Here is a 25,716-nt window from a genome sequence, read left to right as displayed (position 1 = left end):
CGTCAGGGGGCCCCAAACGCCAGGTTTGCAACAGCACCAGGGAGCCACGCATGCCCCCATCAGCAGGAGGTGGTGCCAGGGAGCTCCCGCTCCAGCTTCCCTGATCCAAAGTCCAAATGCTGAGGCTCCTCCCCTGAGGATCACCTTGCAGAGACCTGACACTTCATCATCAGAACCCTCCCCTGGACCTGTGAGTTCCCTGAGGGGGGGGGGGGGGGGCCAGGGGCTTGGTTCCTGTGTGTGTCCTCACAGCCCCGTGCCAGACCTGGCTCAGAGCAGGCTCTCGGAACACATCATTTGGGGTGACTGCATAAAAGACCACACTCACCAGTTAGTAAGTCTGGACCCAGGGCTCCCTCTGGTGGCAGAGGGAGGCCTTACATCTGAGCCCCCGAGGAGCTGGGAGGGAAGAAGCCAGCCTGGATGGAGGGTGACCAAGGCAGGTGAAGGCATCCTCACCCCCCTCCCAAACACCAAGTGCACAGAGAGGAGGATACCCAGGAGGATATTAGAAAACAATTCATGTTACACAACAACAACAAACACTTATAAAAACATTCCACCCCGGAGAACGCCTCCAGGGCTGGGAGGGTGGAGTGTCAAAGCACATGAACAGTCCAGATCTGGGAAGCCCTGTCCTTGGCCGGCTCCCACAGCACCACATGGTCCCGGTCGTAGCCCCGGCCACCTGGGCAGGAGGAAGAGATGGGGAGAGAGATGGTCAGAGCAAGTTGGGGACTCCACTGCCCTCGGGTGCCTTCTCCCACACACACCCCCACCTTACCCTTCACATCCAGGATCCGACCTTCAAACATCTGGCTGCAGATGTGGCCCGATTCGTTGATGCTCCACGTCTGACGGGGCAGGCGGCTCTCGGCCCACAGCACCACCTTGGAGCCTGCGCTGGGGGGCCCAATCACCTGCAGGCTCATGGTGGGGGCCCCCTGAGGCCCCAGGAGGTCATCAGGCACTGTTCCTCTCCACAGGGACCCCACCAAGGAAAGACACCCCTGACACACCCAGCTTTAAATCCTTATGGATTGTGACCCTGGGCAAATCTCTTAATCCTCCTAAACCTTGGTTTCCTTGGAGATGGGAATCCCCGAGTGCGGGTTGTTGTGAGGGTGAGAAGTCATAAAAGGGCTGGAAAACTGTTAGTTCCTCCAGGAAACCTTCCATGACTGACTCTCAAAACACAGGCTTTCGCATCAGACAAGCCTCGACAGACACAATTATGGGCTGTGTGACTTTCCGCCACTTACTTACATTCTCTGTTCTCAGCTTTTCTACCCTGTAAAATGGAGTAAAATAGAATCTGCCCACAGTACCCTCTGAGGACTAAAGAGGTATGCATGTGAAGGGCTTAGCATGGCACCTGGCACACAGCCAGTGTTCCCTTTCATTCTAAGTCAAAGACAAACCCTTTCAATAGCCTGTCGGGATCCGCACTCCCATAACCCTTCTGATATCATCTGCTACTTCCTTCTTCACTCGCTTCACCCTAGTCACCCAGGTGGCCTTGCTAGTCCTAGAAAATGCCAGGCGTGTTCCTACCTCAGGGCCTTTGCACTTACAGTCCCCTCTGCTTGGAACACTCTTCCCTCAGGTACCTGCATGGCTGCCTCTTCGATCGTCATCGCCCCACAAAGGGCTCTCCCTGTCAGAGCTACTGATATTGCCTATTCCTTTTACCCGTTTACTGTCTCTCTATTGCAGCAATTTTCACCCGGTGTGTCGCAAGAATTTTTGAAACATGCAACACCTGACTATTTAGTCAGGCCCACTGACCTCTTTTCCCTTAGGCTGTCAAATAAAAAATGACAACAGCCAACACAACCATAGCCGTCTGGTGTGAATGCCCTGTCTTAAACATAAATATATAGATCATATAACAGAGTTGCATCTTATTGGTCAGGCCACATAAAAAGGTTGCCTTCGATTCGTCAATTCTTGATACCGAAACCCTTATATACAAGTACAGGCAACTGTGTGTGGTTTTTTTTTTTAAAGTCACTCTGGAGCAAAAAGGATAGGTAATTACTATTATTATTATTTGTTGGTAAATCAATCAAAATGATATCTATTTTTTTGTCAGATCAGCAAAAAATGTATTTTTGGGTGTGCCACAGAATTTTAGTCGTTTATATGTGCCGTGAGATGAAAAAGGTTGAAAATGGCTGTTCTGTTGCATCATCTAAGGTGCTAAAGTGTTTTACTCAGTTGTTTCTGGCACTCCCTACCAGGATGTTCGCTTCTGGAGGGCAAGAGTCGTTTCTGTCTTCTCAACGCTGTATTCCCAGCCAGAACAAGGCCTGGCACACAATAGGTGCTCAGGAGATGTTTGTGGGGTGAATCTATCATTACTACTAGGACCCGAGTTCTGTCACAGGGTTTCAGCGCGGGGAAGTCCCTTGGAAGCATCTGGTTCAATGCCCCTGTTTTGCAGATGAGGGACCGAGGCCCAGAGAAGAGTATAAATGGCCCAGGGGTGGATGCACAGCCTGCATTCTCCACTCCCCAGGGTCTCGGTCTCTGAGTGTGTCTCTCTGACCCACGGGTGGGTCCTGTTCCTGGCTGGGCTGGCACTCCCCACGGTGAGTCTGTGAATGCCCGGGGCCCTGGTGTCCTTGTCTCAGCCACCAAACCAGTACCTGGTTCTTCAGCAGCCCATCTTCGTAGTACCAGATGCAGCTACCTCCAGCTCCAGGTTCAGAAACCACCACACGGCCCGCCTTCATGTCTTCCACGTGGTCTGGCACTGCCAGGAAGCCCCCCAGTGCCACATTCCAGAGGCGGAAATAAGCCCGGCGCTGGTGAGTGGAGGGAGCTGAGAGTCAGGGCTCCCCGGGCAGAGATGCTCCCACCTGGGCTCCCAACACCCATAATTCTGGACCCCCCAGCATCCCAAGCTCCAAAGCCCTCATTCCTGCCCCTAAACCACCCTTGGCCCTCCCTTAAGTCACCCCTTGTTTCCCACACAAATACCAAAGCCCCACCGGAGCACACACCCACACGCATACAGTTCCATGTCCACAGACACCCACAGACGTGCGCAGAGGGACACGCTGGCAGATACACCCAGGGTCCACGTGGTTGCACAGAAGTTCGCAGCAGAGACAAACACACAGATCCTCAGAGCCACGCAAACCCACACATCCTAACCGATGCACGGGTCCCCCAGCCTACTCCGCCCAGGCACCTATGTTTGCTAAAAGGATGGATGCATGTAGGTATTCAGAAGTGCGCCCCCCCCCACGCTAAAGAGGAACCGCGGCGCGGCAGACACTGCACTGCCCGTGGTCAGGTCAGCCGGGGGCCTCGGACACCGGTGACGGCCGTAACAGTAATAAGAACCGCAGCTAATGTTTGTTGGGTGTTTACCCACTCCAGCACTGTACTAAGGACTTTACATACATTACTTTTCCTCAGTCCTCAAACCAACTCCATCGTATGTATTACCCCCGTTTTAACGACGAGGAAACTGAGGTCCATGGAAGTACAGTGCTTGCCCAAGATTGCAGAGCAAATCCTTGTCCACTTCTTTCCCCATCTGTACAATGCGGGCGTTGGAGATAACCTCCGAGACTTCTCCTAGCACTGATGTTCTAAGAGTCTGTGCATGTAGGGACCACACAATATCCTCGCACAAAGACACACACACTCTCAACAGGCCACAGACACGTGGAGTCATACACACACAAACCACAGGTCACCGACACAGACACATGGACACAAATGACTGCACAGACACAGAAATGCCCTCAGACAGCACGTGCGCGCGCGCGCGTGCACACACACACACACACACACACACACACACACACACACACATCCCAGGGCCATGCCTCCACATTAACGCACAGGTAAGAAATCAGACGCATGGCCAGACATGTGGAATCAGAGTTGCCTAAAGTGAGGTGTGCTTACTACCTGAGATAATTTTTACTCCTACATAGATAAACTTATTGTTAAAAATTTAATGGCAGCCCTAGCTGGTTTGGCTCAGTGAATAGAGCTTCAGCCAGCAGATTAAAGAGTCCCGGGTTCGACTCTGGTCAAGGGCACATGCCCAGGTTGTGGGCTCAATCCCCAGTAGGGGGCATGCAGGAGGCAGCTGATCAATGATTCTCACCATGGATGTTTCTATCTCTCTCTCCCTCTCCCTTCCTCTCTGAAATCAATAAAAATATTTTCTAAAAAAAATTTAATGGCAGTAAAAAAAAAATTTAATGGTAATGTATTTATTTCCTATTAATGAAAAATCATCCATCCACATCAAACCCATGACTTTATGACTATTATTCCTTAGGATAAGGATAGAGTAGGAAAAAATGGTGCTGATTTAGAAAAAAATATTAAGTAGATAATGGTTCAAGAGGAATGACGATGTGGCGAAAATTGTGATAAAAGCACCAAAATGCTGAGTTTGGGAAACACACAGAGAGACACACACCCAGATGGACACACTCAACCTGACGTGCTACCCACCTGCTTGATGGGGTAGAGGGAGCCCACCCTCTGAGTCCCACTGTAGGTCAGCCAGTTCGTGATCTCGCAACTGCCCACCAGCCACTGGCGGCCCCGGAAGTCGCTGTGTTCACACAGCACCCAGCTGGGCCCAGCAAGTGCCAGAGGCACAGACAGACAGACAGACAGATAGACAGGTGGAGAAGAAGGCACGAATGTCAGAACTTTCTCCACCTCCCTTTCTCTCCTGCTGGGACTCCTCTGCCTGGGGTTAGGGTCCCAGGGTGAGAGAGGGAGGCTGGGAAGTGGATTGAGGTTTGCAGGGCAGAGGAGGGTCCTGAAGAGCCCCTTCCCCCCTGAGCTGGGGTCCAAGCCTGAGGATCAATGACCCTCCTCAGTCCACCTCTCCCTCCCTCCTGGCTGGGAGGGGAGGGAACCCACCCTCTGAGTCCCCTCAGGGAAGAAGCCTGAAACCAGCCTTCACTTACTAACAGCCCCCAACCCCCTGTGCCGCCCCACAACCCACTCACGTGCCCCCCTGGATCCGCACGGACAGCACATGGTTGTTGAAACCCTCGGCTTGCAGACTCCGCACCTCTCCATTGAGCTCAATCTCCTTCCCCTCGAAGCACTCCAGTCCATACAGAAAAATGGAGGGCTCTGAAAAGTGCTGGGGTCCAGGGCATTGGGAAGGGTTGAAACCACGGCAGCCTTGGCCCCAAACTCAGCCCCTGACTCCCAGATGGGTACTCAGGCCTTCTTCCCTCCTGAGCTGCACCCCACAGGGCTCCTGACTCCTGCACACTGCCGGCTGGGTCCCCCAGACTCTCAGAGGCAGCATGTGCCAGACTAGGCCCCCCAATGCCCCCAACCCTTCTCCCCAGTAAATGGCATGTCTAAGAATAGTATACTAATAATACTGCTAATTACAGCAGTTCTCATATATTTGAGGCTTACCTCATGCCAGATTCTGTGCTAAGCACTTTACCTGACCTCATTCTAACTTCTCAACAACCCTATAAGGTAGGTGCTGTTACCATCCCTGCTTAGCAGAGGGGAAACTGAGGCTGGAGAAGATTAAACCCCCGAAGCTGGGCTTCCGAACCAGGTCTATCTGCCTTCAGAGCCCAGGGAGTAGTTGTAAAGAGCTTGGACTCAGGAGCTGGGCTGCCTCAGGGAGAACCTGGCTCTGCCTGTTACCAGCTGCGTGACCTGGAGCAAGTCACATGACCTCTCTGTGCCTCAGTTTTCACATCTGGAAAAGGGAGATGGGAATAGTAACAAACCGTATAGGGTTGTGGTGAGGACTGAATGCCTTAGTATATGGAAAGCCTTTTAAAATATATATTTATTTATTTATTTATTTATTTATTTATTTAAATTTAATTTAAGAGAGGAAGGGAGAGGGAGAGAGATAGAAACATCAATGATGAGAGAGAATCATTGATCGGCTGCCTCCTGCATGCCCCACACTGGGGATTGAGCCCACAACCTGGGCATGTGCCCTGACTGGGAATAAAACCGCGACTTCCTTGTTCATAGGTCGACGCTCAACCACTGAGCCATGCCGGCCGGGCTGGAAGCCTTCTTTAAAAAGCCGGAGCGTGGGCTTTGAGCATGGTGTGTGTTCAGTAGACCTCAGCTGCTCGGCTCGTGCTGCACTGCTGGCCCACCCAGGGCTGGTCACCAAGTCCTACAGACGTGAGCTCTTTAATGTGGCCCGAGTCACTGCTCTCCATCTCTCCCCTGGTCCAGGACATCGTGATGTATTCTGGCTTACTGTCTTGACCCACCCCTGTCTTATTATAACAGTACTATACTGTCTTAACCCCACTGCCTTGACCCACCCCTCTGCTCTCCGCACGACAGCAGAGCCATCTTGTGACCCTGGGTTTCTTGAAGGGGGGGCTGTGTCCGATTTATGTCATTGTCCCCAGGACCTATCTTGGCAGGTACTCGAAAAATCTCTAGTAAGTTGAGCTGGCTTTGAAGCCCTGGGTTAGGGGGACCTGGGGAAGTTCTGAGGAAGACAGGACTCAAGCCCCAACCGCCCACTGCACAGTGACAGGAGGCCTGGGACACCCCCGGCAGCACCCCCTGCCTCAGGGACTGCCTGGAACTGAACAGGGGTACTCACCAGGGGAACCTTCCGGAGGGAGCCCAGGACCGTGGAGGCCAGACAGCCCATGGCCGTGAGAGTGGGGAACTCGCCCTCGGAGAGAATGTGCTGGTCGCCCTCAAAGTTCTTCTCATCAAACAGGATCCAGCTGGGGAAGGGGACGGGTGGGGGACATGAGTGGGTGGGGATTTGAGCCTGCCCAGGCCCCCGAGATACAGCAGAGTGGATGCAGACTTGATCATGGCCCCCAAATCCAGGGGAAGCCAAGGATGAGCAGGCACTGCAGCAGCAGTGACTAAGGTCAGACTTTAAAAAGGACTGACTGAAATTAACTGCCCCTAAGAAGGGAAATTTGGTAACATCAAGCAAAACTATACATACCATTACCCAGTAATCTTATTTCTTGGAATCTATCCCAAGGACCCCCTCCAAAAACATAAAATGACACATGCAAACACGACCACTCATTACAGCACCGTTTGCAATGGCAAAAAGTGGAGGCAGCCCAAATGTCCATGAGTAGGGGATTGGTTGAATACACTAAGAATGTGGAGTATAGCCCTAGCTGGTTTGGCTCAGTGCATAGAGCGTCGGCCTGTGGACTGAAGGGTCCCAGGTTCAATTCTGGTCAAGGGCACATGCCCAGGTTTCGGGTTTAATCCCCAGTGTGGGGGATGTGGGGGCCGCCAATCAATCATTCTCTCTCATCATTGATGTTTCTATCTCTCTCTCCATCTCCCTTCCTCTCTAGAGTCAATTAAAAAAAAGAAAAGAGCCCTAGCTTGTTTGGCTCAGTGGATAGAGCATTTTCCCTCGGACTGAAGGGTCCCGGGTTCAATTCCAGTCAAGGGCACATGCCCAGGTTGCGGGCTCAATCCCCAGTAGGGGGCATGTAGGAGGCAGCCAATCAATGATTCTCTCTCATCATTGATGTTTCTATCTCTCTCTTCCTCTCTGAAATCAATTAAAAAAATGTATAAAAAAAGAAAGAAAGAAAAGAATGTGGAGTATAATATAGCAGTAAAAAGGAATGAGGATGATCTCTTAAAGATATATAAAGTGATATAGAAAGTTTTACATAAATTTATGGATGTATATTTACTTATATCTTCAAAATGAAACAATGGATGAGTAAACTAAACACCAAAAATAATCACCTAGAGGGGAGGGAGGGGAAAAGGTAGCAGGGACAGAGACAGAAGGTGATGTGTGTTTTTTGTTCTTGTTTTTTAAAGATATTTAAATGTAGCCCGGCCTGTGTCGCTCAGCGGTTGAACGTGGAGCAGGAACCAAGAGGCCATCAGTCAGGGCACATGCCCAGGCTGCGGGCTCCATCCCCTGTGGGGGGCTGCTGATTGATGACGTTTCTAAAACCATTAGGTGAATGGTAAATGGGAAATCTTATGATGCTGGGATCTTAATATATTTACAAGTGGGATAAGCAGCCCTAGCCAGTTTGGCTCAGTGGACAGAACATCGGCCTGCGGCCCGAAGGGTCCTGAGTTCAATTCCCGTCAAGGGTATGTACCTCAGTTGCAGGCTCCTCCCCGGTCTGGGCCCTGGTCAGGGCTCGTACAGGAAGCAACCAATCGATGTGAGAGAGCATCAATGTTTCTCTCTGTCTTTCCCTCTCTTCCACTCTCTCTAAAAAATCAATGGAAAAATATCCTCAGGTGAGGAATTAAAAAAAAAAAAAAAGTGGGACAAGCAGACACTGGTCTCCGGATGCTATCTGTGCAGTGGGAAGCTCACCATGCCATCTAACACCTTCAATCTCATCAAGCCTCCCTATCTGCCAGGTTACAGGAAATGTGCGGGACAGAGGAACAAGTTAAAAGACACCCCGAGGAAGCAATCAGCCAAATACAGAAGATAGGAAATGTACAGGGCAAATTACGGGGGTTCTTCAAACAAATAAATGGTATAACACAAAATGAAGAGGAGGGGGGCTTGTTATACACTGGAGACCAAACTGACCAAATGCAAAGTGTGGATCTGGTTTGGATCCTCAGAAAAACAAACCAATTTTAAAAAGCATTGTTTGAGACAACAGGAGAAATTTAAACATGGACTGGGTATTAGATATTAATTACTGTTAATTTTATTAGATGCTATAATAACTTGTGATTATATGTGTGTATGAGGGAGGGGTCCTTTCTTTTTTTAAAACATATATTTTATTGATTTTTTCACAGAGAGGAAGGGAGAGGGATAGAGAGTTAGAAACATCGATGAGAGAGAAACATCGATCAGCTGCCTCCTGCACACCCCCTACTGGGGATGTGCCCGCAACCAAGGTACATGCCCCTGACCCGGAATCGAACCTGGGACCCTTCAGTCCGCAGGCCGACGCTCTATCCACTGAGCCAAACCGGCTAGGGCATGGGTCCTTTCTTATTAGAGATACATTGGAAGTATTTACCTGTAAAATATTACGTTGGGCCTGGAATTTTAAATACTCCACTAAAAAAAAAAAAAGGCAGAGGGATGGATGAATCAAGATTGGGGTTCTTTATACTATGCTATCTAGTAGTTTTACATTTCCATTAAAACTTCATTTTGCTTTAAGATTGAATGCCTCAGGACAGAATAGCTAATTTCAAGGAAGCCAGAGTAAGGACATCGTTTGAAATAAAGGCCCTCTTCCTGCAGCCTGGACTTCCACACTGAGCGAAAGCTTCCGGGCAGGTTCGTCCTGTCTCCACACTCACCCCCCGCACCTCCAAGCCTCCTCCTCACCCTCTCCCACACCCTCACCTGCCACCGTGGACGCGGCAGGACTGGGGCTGGAAAGAGGCGGGCAGAGAGGCCTGGTCATCCTCGAAGGAGATGTGGTCTCCCAGGAAGTCGGGGCCCGAGAAAAGCTGGATCTGAGGGCAGAGAGGGAATAGATGGAGTGAAGGAGGGGCGATGGAGTGAGCGGACTGAATGGGGAACAGGGAGAGATTTGAAATGAGGGAAGAGGCGGCATAGGGCCCCACCAGCTCCTCACCTTAGAGATAAAGTGCAGATTTTGCTCCTCGACCTGAAGGGAGAGACCAAAGTTTCAAGACTTAAGGAGGGTACCAGCCGCTAGCCTCAGTTCCTCTGGTTTCAAAATTCCCAGCGCCAGCTCGGCTGGGGTGGCCCAGTGGTTGGGCGTCAACCTATGAACCAGGAGGTCATGGTCGGATTCCCGGTCAGGGCACCTGCCTGGGTTGCGGGCTCCATTCCCAGTGCGGGGCGTGCAGGAGGCAGCCGATCAATGATTCTCTCATCATTGCTGTCTCTATCTGTCTCTCCCTCTCCCTTTCTCTCTGAAATCAATGAAAATAAAAAAATGAAAATAAAATAAATTTCCAAACCCAGCCTTAGCTCTCCCGTTTGAAATCAGCGTTAGCCCCGCCCCTCCTCGGAGGCCCCGCCCCCTCCGCGCAGCTCGGAGCAGGGTCCCCCGGTACCAGAGCGGAGGTGGGCGCACCCCAGACTCCAAGCACCACCTCCCGGAGGCCCGGCCTTCGGCCACCGCCACGCACCTGCAGCACCGGCTGAAGCGAGGCGAGGGCGCTGTGGCCGGCGCCCCAGTCGTCGCAGTTGCGGTACACGCCCTTCTCCAGCACGTACTGCTCCCCGGAGAAGCCCGCCTCCTGGTAGGCCACCCACCTACGGAACCGGCGCGCGGGTCAGCGGGGCGGCGCCCGCCCCTCCGCCGGGCCCGCCCCCGGCCCGCCCCGCTGTCACTCACACGCCGCTGAGCACGTGGATAGCCTGCGTGCGGGGGCCGTGTCCCGCCAGCTCCACGTCCGGCAGGGCCTCGCTCACCTCCACGCCGTGCCCCTCGAAGTCCACGGCCTCAAACAGCACCACGGCCGGGTCCGCGAAGTCCTGGGCCCCAGGGACAGTCAGGCGTCGCCCGCCCACCCACGGACACCCCTGGGGGTTACCAGACCTCAGGGAGGCCGACCCGAGGGACTCTGGGGTGAGGGGACCCGTGCGGCCTGGGGAAAGGCAGCAGGAGGGAGAGAACTAGACCTCAGGGCACGCTTCAGGGGCTCTGGGGAACAGGGAGATGGAGCACAGATTCTTCTCCCCACAAACTGAACGGGGGGGGGGGGGTCAGTGGGGAGGGTATGGCTGTGGCTGGAAGCAGAGGGAGGGCCCAATTGCCCTTGCTTACCGTCCGGATGACCCGCAGGGAGGTCAGCGTCCCGTCATAGCCTCCCCAGTGTGACCAATCAGGGTATTCCCCCTCCTCCAGCAGATACTGGTGGCCCCGGAAGCCTTCCTTCTCATAGCCAACCCAGCTTGGGGAGGGCGGAGGCAGACAGACAGACGCAGTCACAGGAGGCCCCTGGATGTGTGAGACTGCTGCCCCCACTCCCGGGCGGCCAGGTCACGCCCCACCCCCAGGGTAGAGGCCAGCGGGGAGGCTAAGGCAGAAGGAAGGGTCCCGAGTCCTCACCAGCCTCCAAGAACCCGCAGGGACCCAACAGAGGCCAGGTGGGGGCTGTGGCTGTCCTCCGGCTGCTGCAGGTTGTAGATGTCTCGGCTCACTTCCCAGCTCTGGCCTTGAAAGCCTGGGGCCTCATACACCACAGCCTGGGGGAAAGGGGTGGTGGTGTCGGTGCGGAGTGATCTGGACCCAAACACACCCAGCCAGCCCAGGATGGCTCTGCCCAGCTTCAGCCCCTAGCCCAGCCCTCCCGCTCCCTCACGGAGCTCCAGGCCCTGACTCCTGTCTCTTCTCTGACCTCTGACCTGGTTCTTACCCATCAAAAGCCATTTCCCAGTGAATCCATCAGGTTCCATCCTCCAAGCCCCAGCTTCTGGCTCCCAGGACCCTCCTCTCCTGTCCTCCAGCTCATGCCACAGTAGCCACCACACACAGACACACAACCCACCCAAAATCTTACCTTGGGCTCCCCTGGCTTCTCCACTCGTGGGCAGCCCTGCAGAGAAGACGGAGCTGAGCCACCAGCCCAGAGGTGGGGGAAGGCAGATGGGGCTGGTGGCCTAGGATTGGCTTGGTCCTGAGACTCCAAAAATGGCCAAACCCCCGCCTCTTGGGGTAATCCCACCTCCCCTCCAATCCCATTCCCAGTAGGAGCTCCCAGGCCCTGCCTTTCCCTCAGACTGCAGGACAAGGCTACCTGGGGCCACCTATTCCTTACCAATCTCAGCGGCTTCAAGGAGCCCACGCTGGGGTCTGATGTACCCCAGTCCTTGGAGGTGGGATACTCTCCAGGCTCCAGGATGCAGGGAGTGTCTTCAAAGAAGGGTTTGGGGTACAGCAGCCACCTGGGGGAGACAGAGAGGTGGCTGAACCCCAGATACCCAGGGACACAGGCTGGTGGATGGGAGGGAAGGTTTGGAGAGGAGAAGGAGGTTTTGAGGGAGAGGCCTCTGTCCAGGGGACTCTGGAGGACACTTGAGGCCCCCATAGTCTCGCCCAGTAGCCACTCCACCAGTGTCCCTTCCTCTGGCCTGGCCCTCCCTCATTCCACACAGCAGCTGGAGAGTTCTTTCTAGTGCACAGACCTGCTTAAAGGTCCCCGGTAATTTCCTGTTGGCCTCTCAATACAGCCCAGCTGCACAAAGAGGCCCTTCCGTCTGTCCCCCTACCTTCCTCCTGGGCCTCACAGCTCCCTGTTTGCTGCTTCCTCTGACCAGACTGAATTTTCAAAGCTTAGATCTCTCACCTCTGGGCCTTTGCAAGTGTTCTTCCTGTTTCTAGAGATACTCTTTCCCCTGTTCACTCAATCAACAGATATTTAAGGGCATCCATCCCATGCCAGGCTCTGCTTTAGGCAGGAAGGACTCCCAGTAAACCATACATGCACAACCCCTGCCCTCAGGGACCTATTCTTCTGGGCCAACTCCTCCCAGCAGAGGCGTCTCCTCCTCCGGGAAGGCTTCTGTGACCTCAGGCTGGTTTGGTGCTTTTCTGTGCTCCCACAGCTCCGTGCTCCCCCTCCTGGAACCCTGAATTGCCGCTGTCTGCTTACTTCCCTGTCCCCACCAGTAGACTGAGCACTTCTTGAGGCCAGGAACTGTGTATCCTTTTGCTTATGTGTCCCCAGCGCCCAGCACACTGAATGGTAAGTGAAGGGATTCCAGAACAGCCCAGACTCACAGTCCTGCAGACACAGCGGCAGATGCCACCTGCAGGGGCCTCTTCAGGCTATGGGGGTCCTCCAAGGACTTGGTTAGCTTCACTTGCTCCCCCTGGAGACCCTCCTCGGAGTACAGGCTGATCTCTGGGGTAATGTAGCCCTGCAAAAGAGGGGTGGAAAAATGAAGTGTAAAACGCCACCCCTCAGAGACTAACCCCTTCCGTACCTGCTTCCCCAAGTCTGCCCAGCCGGGGCTCCGGGGGGCTTCTGGGAAAACTTTGTGACTATCTCCCCAGAAGCCAGGAGATAGACTGGGATGTAGTCTTAAGGTTGACCAGACAACCCAAGACCAAAGCCCTTGCTGGTCCCGCCCTGAACCTCGGGGATCTGAGACCAAAGTTCTCAGCAAGAGCCTGCCAAGTACCGTGCCCTCCGCCTTCCCTCTGGGTAACCTGGCTTCCAGCCTGGTGGAGGGACAGTGGGGTGGACAGCTGCTTCCAGAGGTCTAACTTTGACCATTCTTTTACGTACGATCCATGCCTCTGTTCAGACCGGCTCTGCCTGCACCTCCTCCCAGCAAGCAGCAGGTCCTCTCTGCATTCTGGCTGTTTCTTCCTCACCAGGACCATTTTCATGGACTCACTCCTTTATCAGGTGTTTATGAAGCACCTACTGAGTGCAAGTCACTGTCCTACCCCATCTCACTTACTCCTCTCAGAGGGAGTTATTACTCCATTCACAGACTAGGAAAGTGAGTCTCAGTGGAGTTAAGCAGCCTGCCCGAGGGACACAACCTGTAAGCCAGGCGTCCTCACACTTCGGCCCGCGGGCCACATGCGGGTGTTTTTGCCGTCTTGTTTTTTTACTTCAAAATAAGGTATGTGCAGTGTGCATAGGACTTTGTTCATAGTTTTTTTGTGTTTTTTTTAAATATATTTTATTGATTTTTTACAGAGAGGAAGAGAGAGGGATAGAGAGTTAGAAACATCGATGAGAGAGATACATTGATCAGCTGCCTCTCGCACACCCCCCACTGGGAATGTGCCCGCAACCAAGGTACATGCCCCTGACCGGAATCGAACCTGGGACCCTTGAGTCCACAGGCCGACGCTCCATCCACTGAGCCAAACCGGTCTCGGCACTTTGTTCATAGTTTTTTTTTTAAACTATAGTCCAGCCCTCCAACGGTCTGAGGGACAGTGAACTGGCCCCCTGTTTAAAAAGTTCGAGGACCCCTGCTGTAAGCAGTAGGGCCAAGAACAGAGCAGTTCAGGTTCTGTTCACCCAGCACCTTCTATGCTGGATTAACAAAGGAATCCAGGTCCACCTGACTTCAAAGCCCCTGTTTCTTCTCTTGTACCTCATTACCTCCCACACAGTGATGACTTTATTGTGAGAAGATCACAATAAATTGTCCACAAACATTTCTGTGTTTCTGGAGAGGCTTTGAAAACGCCCCTCCTTTGCATGGTTGGGCTACTGCCCTAGTTAAGAATCATCAGCTCTCGTATTCTCGTACCAGGAGGGCTGCAACAGCTCTGGACTCAGAGTTATTCCTCCTCTCATTAAAAACAAAACAAAACAGCCAGCCGGCATGGCTCAGTGGCTGAGCATCGATCTATGAACCAGGAGGTCATGGTTCAATTCCCGGTCAGGTCACGATCCCCAGCGGGAGGTATGCAGGAGGCAGCCAGTCAATGTTTCTCTCTCATCATTGATGTTTCTATCTCTCTCTCCCTCTCCCTTCCTCTCTGAAATCAATAAAAATATATTTTTAAACAAAACAAAACGTCTGACTGGCCCTGCTTTCTCTTCTGGTTCTCCCTAGCAGCCAAGATGGTTTTGTCAAACGTAACTTTGGTAGTTTGTAAACTATCACTTTACAAATATGAAACTGTGATATTGACTATGCCTTTACAAACCACACACCCCTCCCTCAAAATTCAGAAGGGCTCCTCGGCTGGAAATCACAGCCCTTCCTGGTCTGCCTGCCTCTGGGATCCCATCCAGTCTCTTCTCCTGTCCTGGCAGCCAGAGGGGTGTTCATAAAGTGCTAATCTGATTGTACGGCTTTCCTGCTTCGAACCCCACGCTGAGACCCTAGCCTGACCCTGAGGCCTGCAGGGCAGAGGTCAGTCTCCTCCACTCTTCATTGCCTGGCCTGGTGGCTGGCACTATCAAGCAGACATTATCAAGCATCCTTGAGCCAATGAATGAACAACCGTCCAGGGCACCTTGGGTCTTGCTGTGGGCCTAAGAGCCCTGGGCTCTGAGGGTCGGGGAGCACCCATTTCCACCCCCACCTGTTTCTGCTATCCTAGCGAGTCCTTCTCCAGAGGCAGCTCAAACTTCCTCGGGCTGCTTTCCCAAGCTGGGGCTTGCCTCTGCCTGCCCCTGCCTCCCCAGCCAGGCTAGTCTCCCCAGTTGGCTCCAGGGTCTGGAATCTATAGGTGAGTCCATAACAAACCCTCTTCTGCCCCTACCCAGTACGAGCTGGGATCTCTGTCCGGGAGATTCCAACTCCCTCTCGCGGCCCGGGGCCCAGGGGAGACAGGGCGACATCTGGCTCCCAACCCCAGCCCACTCACCCGGACAACTCTCCTGAGGGAGCCAATGCTTTGGGTACTCCATGCGGGCCCCGCGGCTCTGAGGTCCACATCTCCTTCGGGCAGGACCAGCTTCCGGCCCCGGAACTCTGGCTCTTCGTACAGCACCCAGCTGTGGGCACAGAGACCCAGGGTCACTGGGTTGGAGAGGGTGTACCCACACGGCAGGATCTCTGGGTAGCTCAGGGGGGTTCTGCCAGGTTGGCCTGGGCACTTCTCGCTGTGCTTGCTGCCCCAGGTTCCCAGGCAGGCCCCTGCCGCCTGGGCACTCTGCACTCACCAGCCTCGGACCACTCTTATGGAGGCCACGTGGGCCCAGCTGGAGGCGTCAGCGATGTCCTCCCAAACCTCCCTGCTGCTGCCTTGGCAGCCGGGCTCCGAGAAGAGGATCACCTGGACAAGACGCAGACGGGGGTCCTCAGGCTCCGTTTTGAGCTCCCACCTCCTGCTGCCCCTCCACACACTTGCCCTCCACCCCCTACCTTTCCCGGCCTCGTGTTCAGCTTGCCCTGGGTCTTCGATGCCGGGCTCTGGAATGGAGGCAGTGATAAGAAGTCTTACAGGTTGCCTGCTTACTGCCTCCCACCACCTGCCCTCCCAGGCATCCCACATCCTCCCTACTAGCCTCCACCCCCACAGAGGGCACCACACTTGTCCCAACCCACCCTATCACTCCCCTTCTCCGGCTTCCAAGAGATTGCAGCCATTAAGGTCTTGGGAATCGACCGTGCAAACGTCCTCTGTTTGGACAGGGAAACCGAGGCCCAGAGAGACGTGGCTTGCACAGGATCACACTAAGCCATACCTCAGGCCCAAACGTCTGCATCTGAAGACTCTGCCTCCCAGTACCATGGTCCTCACGCCATCCAAACCCTGGTGAGGCCTGGCACCCTCCCTGGCCACCCACGGCCTCACTCACCCAGCCCTCAGGGGGCCTGGCGCATGGGGGCTTCTCTGGCGGCGACCTTTCACTGCAGAGCAGGGGCAGCTGTCCTGGCACCTTTCTGAGCCCTGGTGCCCCATGGGGAGGCAGAGCGGATAGTTTTGTGCCTAGTGATTCCGAGGTGGGGGCCTCCTTGGTGGCAGACACCATACCCCCAAAGAAAAGACTGCCTTCAAGACGGGAGGAGGGCCTCATGCCCGCCTGCCGCTCTGGCCCTGGCTCCGGGTGGGAGCCCTTGGCATCTGTGACATGCTTCTTCATCATCTCCAGAGGAGAGGAAGAGGCCTGGGGGGGCCTGGCAGGGAGGAAGTCCCAGGCGGGCCCGGGCCCAGCTTTCTCCTGCCTGCGCCGGAGCTTCTCATCATCACTCAGGTAGGGGTTCTCTGGCTCCTCCTCCTCCTCCTCCTCCTCCTCCTCCTCCTCCTCCTCCTCCTCCTCCTCCTCCTCCTCCTCCTTTTCTTCCAGTGCTGGCACCTCCTGGGGGCAGGGCCCCAGCACCCAAGGCCAGGGCTGGTCCTCCTCGATAGGAGGCAGCGTGGCATACATGGCCAGGTAGGAGGAGCGGGGGGCTCGAGGCAGCCGGTGCGTGCGGAGGATCTCAGGGGGCTCCATGCTCCGCAGGGTGTCCAGGAACATCTCCAGGTCAGCTGCCAGGGCCAGCTCCTCCTCCTCCCTCGATGGCTCCGGGAGCATCTTGTCTTCAGTGGAGTCCGGGATAAGCCGGGACTCTTGGCTGGCCTCTGCTGCCATTGGCGCTGGGGCAGAGGGGCCCCCTGGGCTGGGGAGCACCTGGCCCACTGAGGAGGAGGGGGCAGGGAGAACAGCAGGACCCTGGACAACCTTTTTTTGGGTGGGAGATGAGATGGGGCTCCCTTCAGGGCCCTGGACAACCTTATCCTCCTGGGGGGATGGGATAGCAGGAGCAATCAGGCCTTGAACAGACGCTTCCTTGGTGAGGGAAGCGCCAAAGCTGCCTTCACTACCCTGGACAACCTCTTTTTGGGAGCTAGGCCTGTCTTCTGGGCCCTGGACAGCCTTGGTTGGTTCGGGGGACGAGGCAGCGGGAGCACTAGGAGCCTGCACAACCTCTCTCTGGGTGGGGGAGGGGTCCGCAGGAACATCAGGGCCCTGCACGATCTCTTTCTGGGGGAGGGAGAAGATAGGGACATTTTCAGAGTCCTGAGCAACCTTATTCCTTGGGGAAGATGGAGCAGAAAGATGGCCTGGGCTAGAGACAGCCTTTCTTCTTGTAGGGGATGGGGGGTCTCCAGAGACCATGACCACCTCACTCCTTACCGTGGGCATGATGGTGGCAGCAGGGCTATCTGTGAGCTCTTCCCTTTTTACAGAGGGCAGGGCCTGGGGTCCCCTGGGATCAAGAGTAGGCTGGGCCCTGGGGTGAGTGGGCACCACAGGCTGCTCAGGAAGGTGGTCTAGGCCCAGGGAGGGGGGGTGGATCTGGATTCTGGGAGAAGAGGGTACTAATGCATGGCCCTGAGGGGTGTGGAGAGGGAGCTGGGTGGGGTTGGAGGCCTCCTGCACCCTTGGGACCTTCTGGGCCGTGGCATCCCGAGCTTGGCCCTGGTCTCGGTCTGGATGGGCTGCAGGGGCCTCTTGGTTCTGAGGGGGGTGAGCACCCTCAGGGATGCCTGCAGGGGCCAGGGCAGGTCTGCCTTTTGGCTCTGTTGTCCCCATCTCAGGCAGCTGCCCCAGGGCTGTGCCCTCTGTACTGCCCAGACCTGGACTCCTTGACACAGAAGCCACGGGCCTGGGAAGCCGGCTACTCAGCAGCTCCAGGGCCTGACTGCGGCTGGGCGAGCCCTCAGCCCTGTGGCTCACCACCACGGCCCGGACAGCGTTGCGGCCCCTTGGCAGGGCCTCGCCCGCGAGCACTGGCTCCAAGGTCACAGAGCTGGTCACCCTTCGGTCCACATGCCCGCCCACCACCACAGTGGTCCGCACGGTGCGTGTCACCCGCCGTTCCTCATGGCTCACACACGGGTGGGGGCTCGGCTCACGGGGCCCAGGCAGGGGCACCAAAAGCTCCGCCCTGGCCCTGGCTCCCAGGCTCGGTGGCTCAGTCCTAGGGTCTTGGGAGCTGCCATCACCCTGGTCCACGGCCTCTTTGAGCCTCCTCACCAGCCTTTTCTCCTTGGGGGGTAGCGTGTACTTCCTGGAAAAGATGGGCCCGTGGCTCTGGCAGCTCTTGGACGCAGCCCCAGCCGGGGGGGCTTGATGATTCACAGTCTCTTCTCTCCTTGCAGCGAAGCCATTGACTTTCTCTCCTCGGGGGCTGTACTCAAACGTCTCCTCCTGGGGGGCTTCCATCCGGGCCTCTGACACCAGGGACACCTTGTGAAAGTGATGCCTCACCTCTTCCTTGGCAGGGGGCCGCTGTCGCCATGTCAGCCTGGCACTCACCACCCGGGCCTCGGCCTGAGCTGGGGGCCCACCTGCCTCCTCCATGTTGGGCCCCAGCAACCTGTCCTGAAGTGTCCTTGGCTCCCTGAGGCCCAGCTCCCTGCAGATGGTGCCAGGAAAGAGAGAGACAGGGTCAAGGGTGTGAGGTGGCTCTCTGTAGTACAGAACAACTACCTCTGCCAAGGTCAGGCTGCGTAACCGCAGGCAAGACAATTTCACCTTTTGGACCTTTGTTTCTTCATCTGTAAAATGGGCCTAATACTCTCAGCCCTCTCCCCACTTCCAGGTGACCCCTTATGCCACCGTCCTTCCATGGGTGAAGCTGTGGCCTGAGCCCGGATGGAGAGAAAGGCATATGGTCTGACCCACTGGTCTATGGAGGGGGCTGGGACTCTAGTCCTCCAGGAGCCCCAAACAGGAAAACCAGAAAGCTGAAAACGAGGCAATTGTGCTGACCCTGTTCCTGCCATTATAAGGAAAGCGAAGGAAAGACGGACTTTGGCCTTGAGCAGAGCTGGTTTCCCCTGGCTCTGCCACTCACTAGCTAGATCACCTTGAGTGGCCACTCTTCCGGTTCAAGCATCAGGGCTCCAAGCCACAAAATCTATAATAATAAAAGTGTAATATGCTAATTAGACCAGACATCCTTCCGGATGAGGCTGAGGCTGCAAGAGAAGCCTGGGTCCCGGGTGCCAGAGGAAAGCCAGTGCCGGCAGCCGGGGGAAGGAAGGCCTACTCTTGCACGAATTTCATGCACCGGGCCTCTAGTGTTATAATAAGAGTATGTGCTTCATAGGGTTATTGTCAGGATGAAATAAGAGAGAAAGAACAAAAACTCATCTTATAAACTACAATGCTGGCTCATAAACTTCGCGGTGTCCCCTCGGAGAACTGTGAGCAAACACCAGCAGGTGTGCGTGTGTACTAGCACCAGCATGTGGTGTGACCTTCTGGGTACACCTGTGGGTCTTAGTGAAACTCCTCGGGACCCAGCACTTTGGACTGCATGCACTCTCCCTCAATGTTCTCCTCTGTGAGTGTTTCCCTTGTTGCACAGATAAAGAAACCAAGGGTCAGAGAAGAGGAGGGACTGGCCCAGGGTGATGCACCTGTAAAATTGCAAGCCGGGGTTTGAAGTCGTAGCTAAGTCCATGTCTAGGCATCTTCCCACCTGCTCCCGAGGCCAAGGCTCTGAGCACATCCGGCTATGCCTGTGGTCCTCTCCCGAAGAGCACCTCTTACCATCACTCTTTTAAGGTCTTATTTCTTCTCTGAACCTCCTTGATCTCTGGGTCTCCATTACCTCCTTTATTAAATAGGGGGCGATAATAACAACTGTCTGAGGAGACTTCTAAGCTCCCTAGAAACTCTCTGGTGAACCTGTTTTAATAGGGACAGCAACAACAACAGCCATCTGTTGAGGGCTTACTCTGTGCCAAACACCTTGCTAACTCCTTTACGTTCGTTGTCCTATGGAATCCTCCAAAGAACTCCATGCATTTGACAACTCCCAAAGAATAAGGTATTAATAAATTATGAACAAACATTCCCGTTTAGCAGATGAGGGCAGGGGGAACATTCAGAGGGGTTAAGAAACTTGCCCAGAGTAACACAGTAGCAGAGGCAAGACTTGAATGCCAGCCCTGGGTGCTTAATCACCATACAAAACTCCCTAATGTATTTACCTGGTCAATTGAGATGCAATGGTTTGGAAATGTGCTTTTAAAGGGGGTTACGCAGGCCTGGAGGGGCCATCCAGCCCCCGCTCTGACTTCCAAGTCACACTGACCAGGGCAATCCTATCCACAGGCCCCAAGGACCAGTGAAGTCAACCTGTTCATCCCCAGCCGCAGGCCCAACCTGTCTTCAGGTCTGCTCCTCCCCTGCACTAGGCATCCCTTAGACCACTCTCAGGGAAGTTAAGACCAGAAACGGACCCATGCTGCCAGCTTCCCACCCCCATCTCTATCTTCCTCTCTACTAAGCTGGTGGAAGCCAGGACTTTGACCCTGTCCTGTGGCCCCAGCAGTGACTCAGGTTTTATGAGGGGCAGAGATGAAAGGGGCTGAGGCCTAGGGAAGCCTGGCCTGACTCAGGGACCGCTGGTAGCTATGACAGCATGTGGCCTGGCCCGGGACGGGGTCTGAGTGGCCCCAGAAAAGCCTTGTGTATGGGAAAGGTGGTGGGCCGAGATGGAGCCCCAATCCTTTCTCCAGGTAGAATTCCTGAGAGCAGGACACAGGAGACACCTTAGGCCCTGGATTCATAGCCCTTCACTGAGGCCCTGACCCTCTCCCTAAGGAGCCCCCCTTTCATCTGACAGAACCCCTGTCCTCCTTGCTTCACCCCCTCACTGAACCCCCCCTCCCCCCAGCCTCCTCTTCATTTCTGAATAACAATAATAGCAACTGCCATTTGCTGAGATTCCCTGTCCCTAATGGCATTAATAGTAAGGGGCAAAGCCTGGGTTCTAAGTCATTTATTCGTTCATTCACTCATTCACTTATTCATTCATTCAATGCTAATTGTGTTAGGTGATGCCCTAGTCCCTGATTATGTTCATCCAAAGCCAACTTTCCCATGAAGAGTCCAGGGAGTCCAGGGGTCAACAAATTAACATAAAAACAAACAGGAACCACATTTGGAAGGCCCCATAGGCTTTGGCAAAGCAACAGGAAATCCGATTCAAAAGAAGCCATTGATAGTCAAATTAGATACTGTCAGTGACTTCCCAATAATCAGAATGCAATGCCTCTCTCAACCCAACCCAGCCCCTGGACAACACCCCTGAGAGACACTCATCCCACAAGCATGTGGTCACTCGCTTCTGCTTGCATACCTCTAGGGATAGGGAGGTCACCATTTGACAGTTGACCTGACCAATCCCTGGACAGTCATGACTGCTAGAATGTTCCTCAGACTATGCTGGAATCCGCCTTTTTGTCCTTGCTTTGAAGACACGCCCCCATGACCCAGGACGTCTTTCCTAGGCCAGCAGAAGTGCGCATTCCCTCTTCTCTCCAGGCCCCATATCAGAAGTGAACCTGTTGGCAGGGTAACCTGTGACCTCCGCACAAGGTGTGGGGCTGGGAAGGGAGAGGCTGAGGAAGGGGTGGAGGGGAGTGTGGGAAAGAGCCTTGTCTAACCCAACAAGTCCTGGATTCTCCCCGCTTACCTGTGAGTCACCCCCAAACTAGGCCAAACCAGTCTACAGGCCCACATCCCACAAACACATGCTGCGTCACACCGGCACGCACTGTCACGCAGCCAGCCACCAGCACGGACCCAGGGAGCAGCACAGGCACAAAAACACAGACACTAGTATGTTGACTTACACAGTCAAACACACAAACATACAGAGCTCCAAACACTCAAGAGACACAGCAACACACAAGTCACAGACAGGATGGCACAAGCACACATTCACAATACACGCACACAGTCAGTTCACAGCCTACAGTCAAGCACAGACACAACCTTGAATGCACAGGCATTCCCACTTGCAGTCCCAACTGTGTCCCGCCTCCCCACCCCTATATTTGCCCATCCTGCCCCAGAAACCCTGGGCACATAGAAGGGTGATGTCCCTGGAGGTCTGCTTCCTCCTCTCTAAGGGAACCCTAGCCTTCCGCCAGAGTCTGTCATTTTCCACCTGGACCCAGAACAGCCGGGGAGTGGCAGGTACAGCCCCAGCCCCCCAGCTAAACCTACCGCTTCTGCCCTCTCTGCCAGGCCTTTCTCCTCCACCCCTTCCCTCACTCTGCAGCCCTCTCCCCCGGCTGGGTCACCGAGCAGATCGGAGCCAGCCAAGGTCCCACATCTCCCTCTTCCTTGTCACAGGACCAGTTACCCTGCCTCCCATCCAGAGGCCTGGGCATACCTGGCACAATGCCGCCACATCCACCTCCACAGAGTCAGAGAAAACCCTGCAGTCCGCACAGCAACCACACTCAGCCCTCCCCTGTCTGCACAGGGCCAACGAGGCCTCTGAGAGAGGCAGGATGGAGAAATGATTAGAGCACAGGCACCCGCATTCAAATTCAGGCCCCCTCGCTTTCTAGTGGACTTTGAGCAAGTGATAGAACCTCTCTGAGCCTTAGTTCCCTACTGTAACCAGGGGATGGGGGTGTGGAGCAGGAATAGTCCTACTCCATGGGGCTGTTGTGAGGACGAAATAGGATTATGTTTACAAAACAAACCATCAATGACAGCCACCACCATCATTAGGAACTTTTCAGAGCCCTGTTTGAGGCCCAGTGCCCCAGGGCCATATTCACCCCTTCTTAGGTGAGCTTTAGGGAACCCACTCTTTCACCTCTGAGCCCACCAAGCAGATTTGGGAGAATCGTTTCAAAACAAATAAAAATCGAGGCTTGGGAATCTCAGTGCCCGTTCCTGTGGCCGCTGACACAGAGCCTGGTAGGTAATTATTGCTGCGGCTGAGGTGTTATTAATAAGCATCCCTGCTATTTTGGCAGCCCATAGCTCTGGAGTTCAAAGCATGATCCTGTAACTACCTCATCTCCAGCTACCAAATCTACTGGACAACTCAGGGACCAGAGAGGTTAAGCAATTTGCCCCAGGACACTCAGCACCTTGGCTAGTGCCTATTCCCAGGTGGGTTCTGTGGTCGCCTGAACAGAAGCAGGGAGTGGTGGGTGTTGCTGAGGAGAAGGTGACCCCTCTCCCAGCCTCTTCATGAAGGATCGCCCCCTCCTCAGATGGACGGGGGAGGAGAGCAGCAGTGGGTTCAGGAGGGAGTGAGTGAGTGAGGAGAGGGAGAGGAAGGCAAGGTGAGTGGGGAGGGGATGGCAGTCAGTTCATGCTCAGGGAGCGGAATGAATGGGCCTGGAGTTGAAGAGTCTGGAGATGAGGCAGAGACCCCAGAGAGGGCAGCCAGGCTAGATTTTCCTGCCACGGCCGCCCCATGTACTCACCGTGTGTGCTGGGACCCAGGTGTCCGGTGGGCCTGGATCTCCTGCTGCTGGGCCGTGCTCTTCTGATGCCGTGGGGCTCTTAGCCGGGGCTCCTGGGGCGGGTCAGTTGGGCACCCCGTGATGGGGCGGGGCCCCTGGGGAGGATTCAGCCAGGCCCTGAATTCCTCAGGGCAGAAGGGGTGAAGAGCTGGTTGGGCCGGTTTGGGCTCCCCCCCCTCCTCCCCAGGTGTCAGCCCACGCCCCTGCAGGACGACAGTGATGTGGTAGCGGGTCCTCCTGGCAGAGGGACGCTCCGGTAGGATCTGGGCTGGCTCTGGCAGTGCTGGCCCTGGGGTGGCAGGCTTGCCCTTTGCCCCCTCTGCCTTGGGAAAGGATGCTGGGCGGGGCGGCATGTCTTCCACGGTGCTGGGTGGCTCAGGATTCAGAGGGACCTCTGGGGCCATGTATGGGGGTTGCAGGCAAGTGCAGTCTGGGGTTTCCTGTTCCAAATGTCCAGGCACTGGCACTGGGCATGAGGGGTGCCTGGCACCAGCAGGGTCTGCTGCCGGTGCTGGGCTCTCCAGCTCCATGGAGGTATAGATGGCCATGTCAGAGGCGCTGCCCACAGCTGGCCTCTGTAGGCGCCCCAGGGGCTGAGCGAGCCCCCCTGAGCTGTGTCGTCGCTTCCAAAGCCAGGAACCTCGGCTCCCTTCCTGAAGGTCCCATTCTGAGCGGCTCTGGGCTTGGGTCTGAGGGAAAGCAGAGGCAGGGGCCTGGTGACAGCATCTTCCCCTGGCCTCCAGGCACCCTAATCACCCTGACTGCCCTCCTTGCACAGAAGCAGAGCTGCCAGGAGAGGCTGCCAGGGCCGTGAGAGCTGGGCAAAGGGGCAGAGCTCCGGGAAGGCCCTTCCACTCCCACTCTACAGTGAGGAAGGCGATCCAGAGAAGACACCGACATGAATAGTCACACATGAGGGCCCAACTCTCAGGTCAACTGCTGCTTCCCCAGCTGCCCTGGGGATGAGGGGCTCAGGCGCCCATGGCCTCTGCCTGCAGCCACCTCCCCAGGACCCTCCCACCTGAGATCCCCAGGCACACCTGGGCAGAGAGATGTACCTGGGACATGAGGGAGTCCGGGAAGAGGGTTCCCCTGAAATGGGACAAGCCTGACCTGTGTCTGCTGTTTCCCTGGGGCCAAGTCTGGCTGTGGGGATAAGAGGAAAGGGCCCAGGATCCCAGACCCATAAGGACACTGCCCCCTTTGTCCCCCACCCACCAAAAACCAGTTTTCAAGGAGGTATTTATGCTCTGGCAACAGAGAAGCCAAGTCTGGGTCAAAATTCCTTCTAGCAGGGACCCTTGATCCCAAATGTCTCCATTTACTCATCTGTGAAATAGGTGCAGCCAGGGGCTGAACCCCTCAAGAGACAGAAGAGGACAATGATTCATGTGGGGGCCTGGAGCGAGGCAACCCGGGCCTGAATCCCAGCTCTGCTACTTCCTAGCTGCAATACCTCTTCATCTCAGTTTCCCCATGTGTAAAATTGGCATGAAAATAACAGTACCTGCTTCCTGGGAGTGCTGCGAAGATTTCATGAGATAATCTATGCAGAGCACCGGCCCATAACGAGTACTCAATTACGTGTTAGTAATTACGAATGGCATTCAGGACCACAGAGAGACACCCGGCTGCTTGAGCCAACTCCAAGGGGAGGACACCCAGTGCTGCCCGATCCGTGGCTCAGACGGGAAAACTGTGGCCAGAAGGTTAAGTCACTGGCCCAGCATCACCCCTGGGGGTGGGGGGGGGTCCATGCCAGGAAGTGGGTTAAAAGGACAAAAGATGGGAGGGAGGTCTAGCTAAAGCAGGAAGTGTGGGAAAGGGGGTCCTGGGAACAGGCGGAGACCCGACATGCCTCCCTGGACCCCGGCATTAGGAAGCTCATGTTTCCTGAGCATCTAGACCCCATGCTGGATGTTCTACATCCATTACCTCATTTCTCACAGAAGCCCTGAGAGGCATTGTGGTCCCCATTTTGCAGATGGAGAAACTGAGGTTCAGAGGTGCAGAGTGATCTGCCCAGGTTCACCCCGTGAATAAGTGACAAAGGGAGGATTAGAGAACTCCAGTTGCCTGACTTATGAGTCAA

General features: G+C 55.1%; 1 protein-coding gene across 1 annotated transcript; it reads right to left on the bottom strand.

Moving 5' to 3' along the window:
• Positions 1 to 577: 577 nt before the first annotated feature.
• CRYBG2 (crystallin beta-gamma domain containing 2) lies at positions 578 to 23,931 on the bottom strand. Its single transcript, XM_079776060.1, has 20 exons — positions 23,586 to 23,931; positions 16,204 to 18,748; positions 15,767 to 15,814; positions 15,565 to 15,677; positions 15,267 to 15,396; positions 12,699 to 12,838; positions 11,737 to 11,863; positions 11,479 to 11,514; positions 11,028 to 11,164; positions 10,743 to 10,869; positions 10,311 to 10,450; positions 10,102 to 10,228; positions 9,579 to 9,611; positions 9,344 to 9,456; positions 6,605 to 6,734; positions 4,998 to 5,137; positions 4,489 to 4,612; positions 2,652 to 2,810; positions 785 to 944; positions 578 to 688 (listed from the first exon to the last, which is right to left on the bottom strand). The coding sequence occupies exons 2-20, from the start codon at positions 18,691 to 18,693 to the stop codon at positions 600 to 602; spliced, it is 4,563 nt and encodes a 1,520-aa protein (XP_079632186.1). The 5' UTR covers positions 18,694 to 18,748; positions 23,586 to 23,931; the 3' UTR covers positions 578 to 599.
• Positions 23,932 to 25,716: the final 1,785 nt, after the last annotated feature.

This window comes from Cnephaeus nilssonii (genome assembly GCF_951640355.1).
Source record: "Cnephaeus nilssonii genome assembly, chromosome: 7".
NCBI lineage: Eukaryota > Metazoa > Chordata > Mammalia > Chiroptera > Vespertilionidae > Cnephaeus > Cnephaeus nilssonii.
This window is presented reverse-complemented; position numbering and strand designations above follow the sequence as displayed.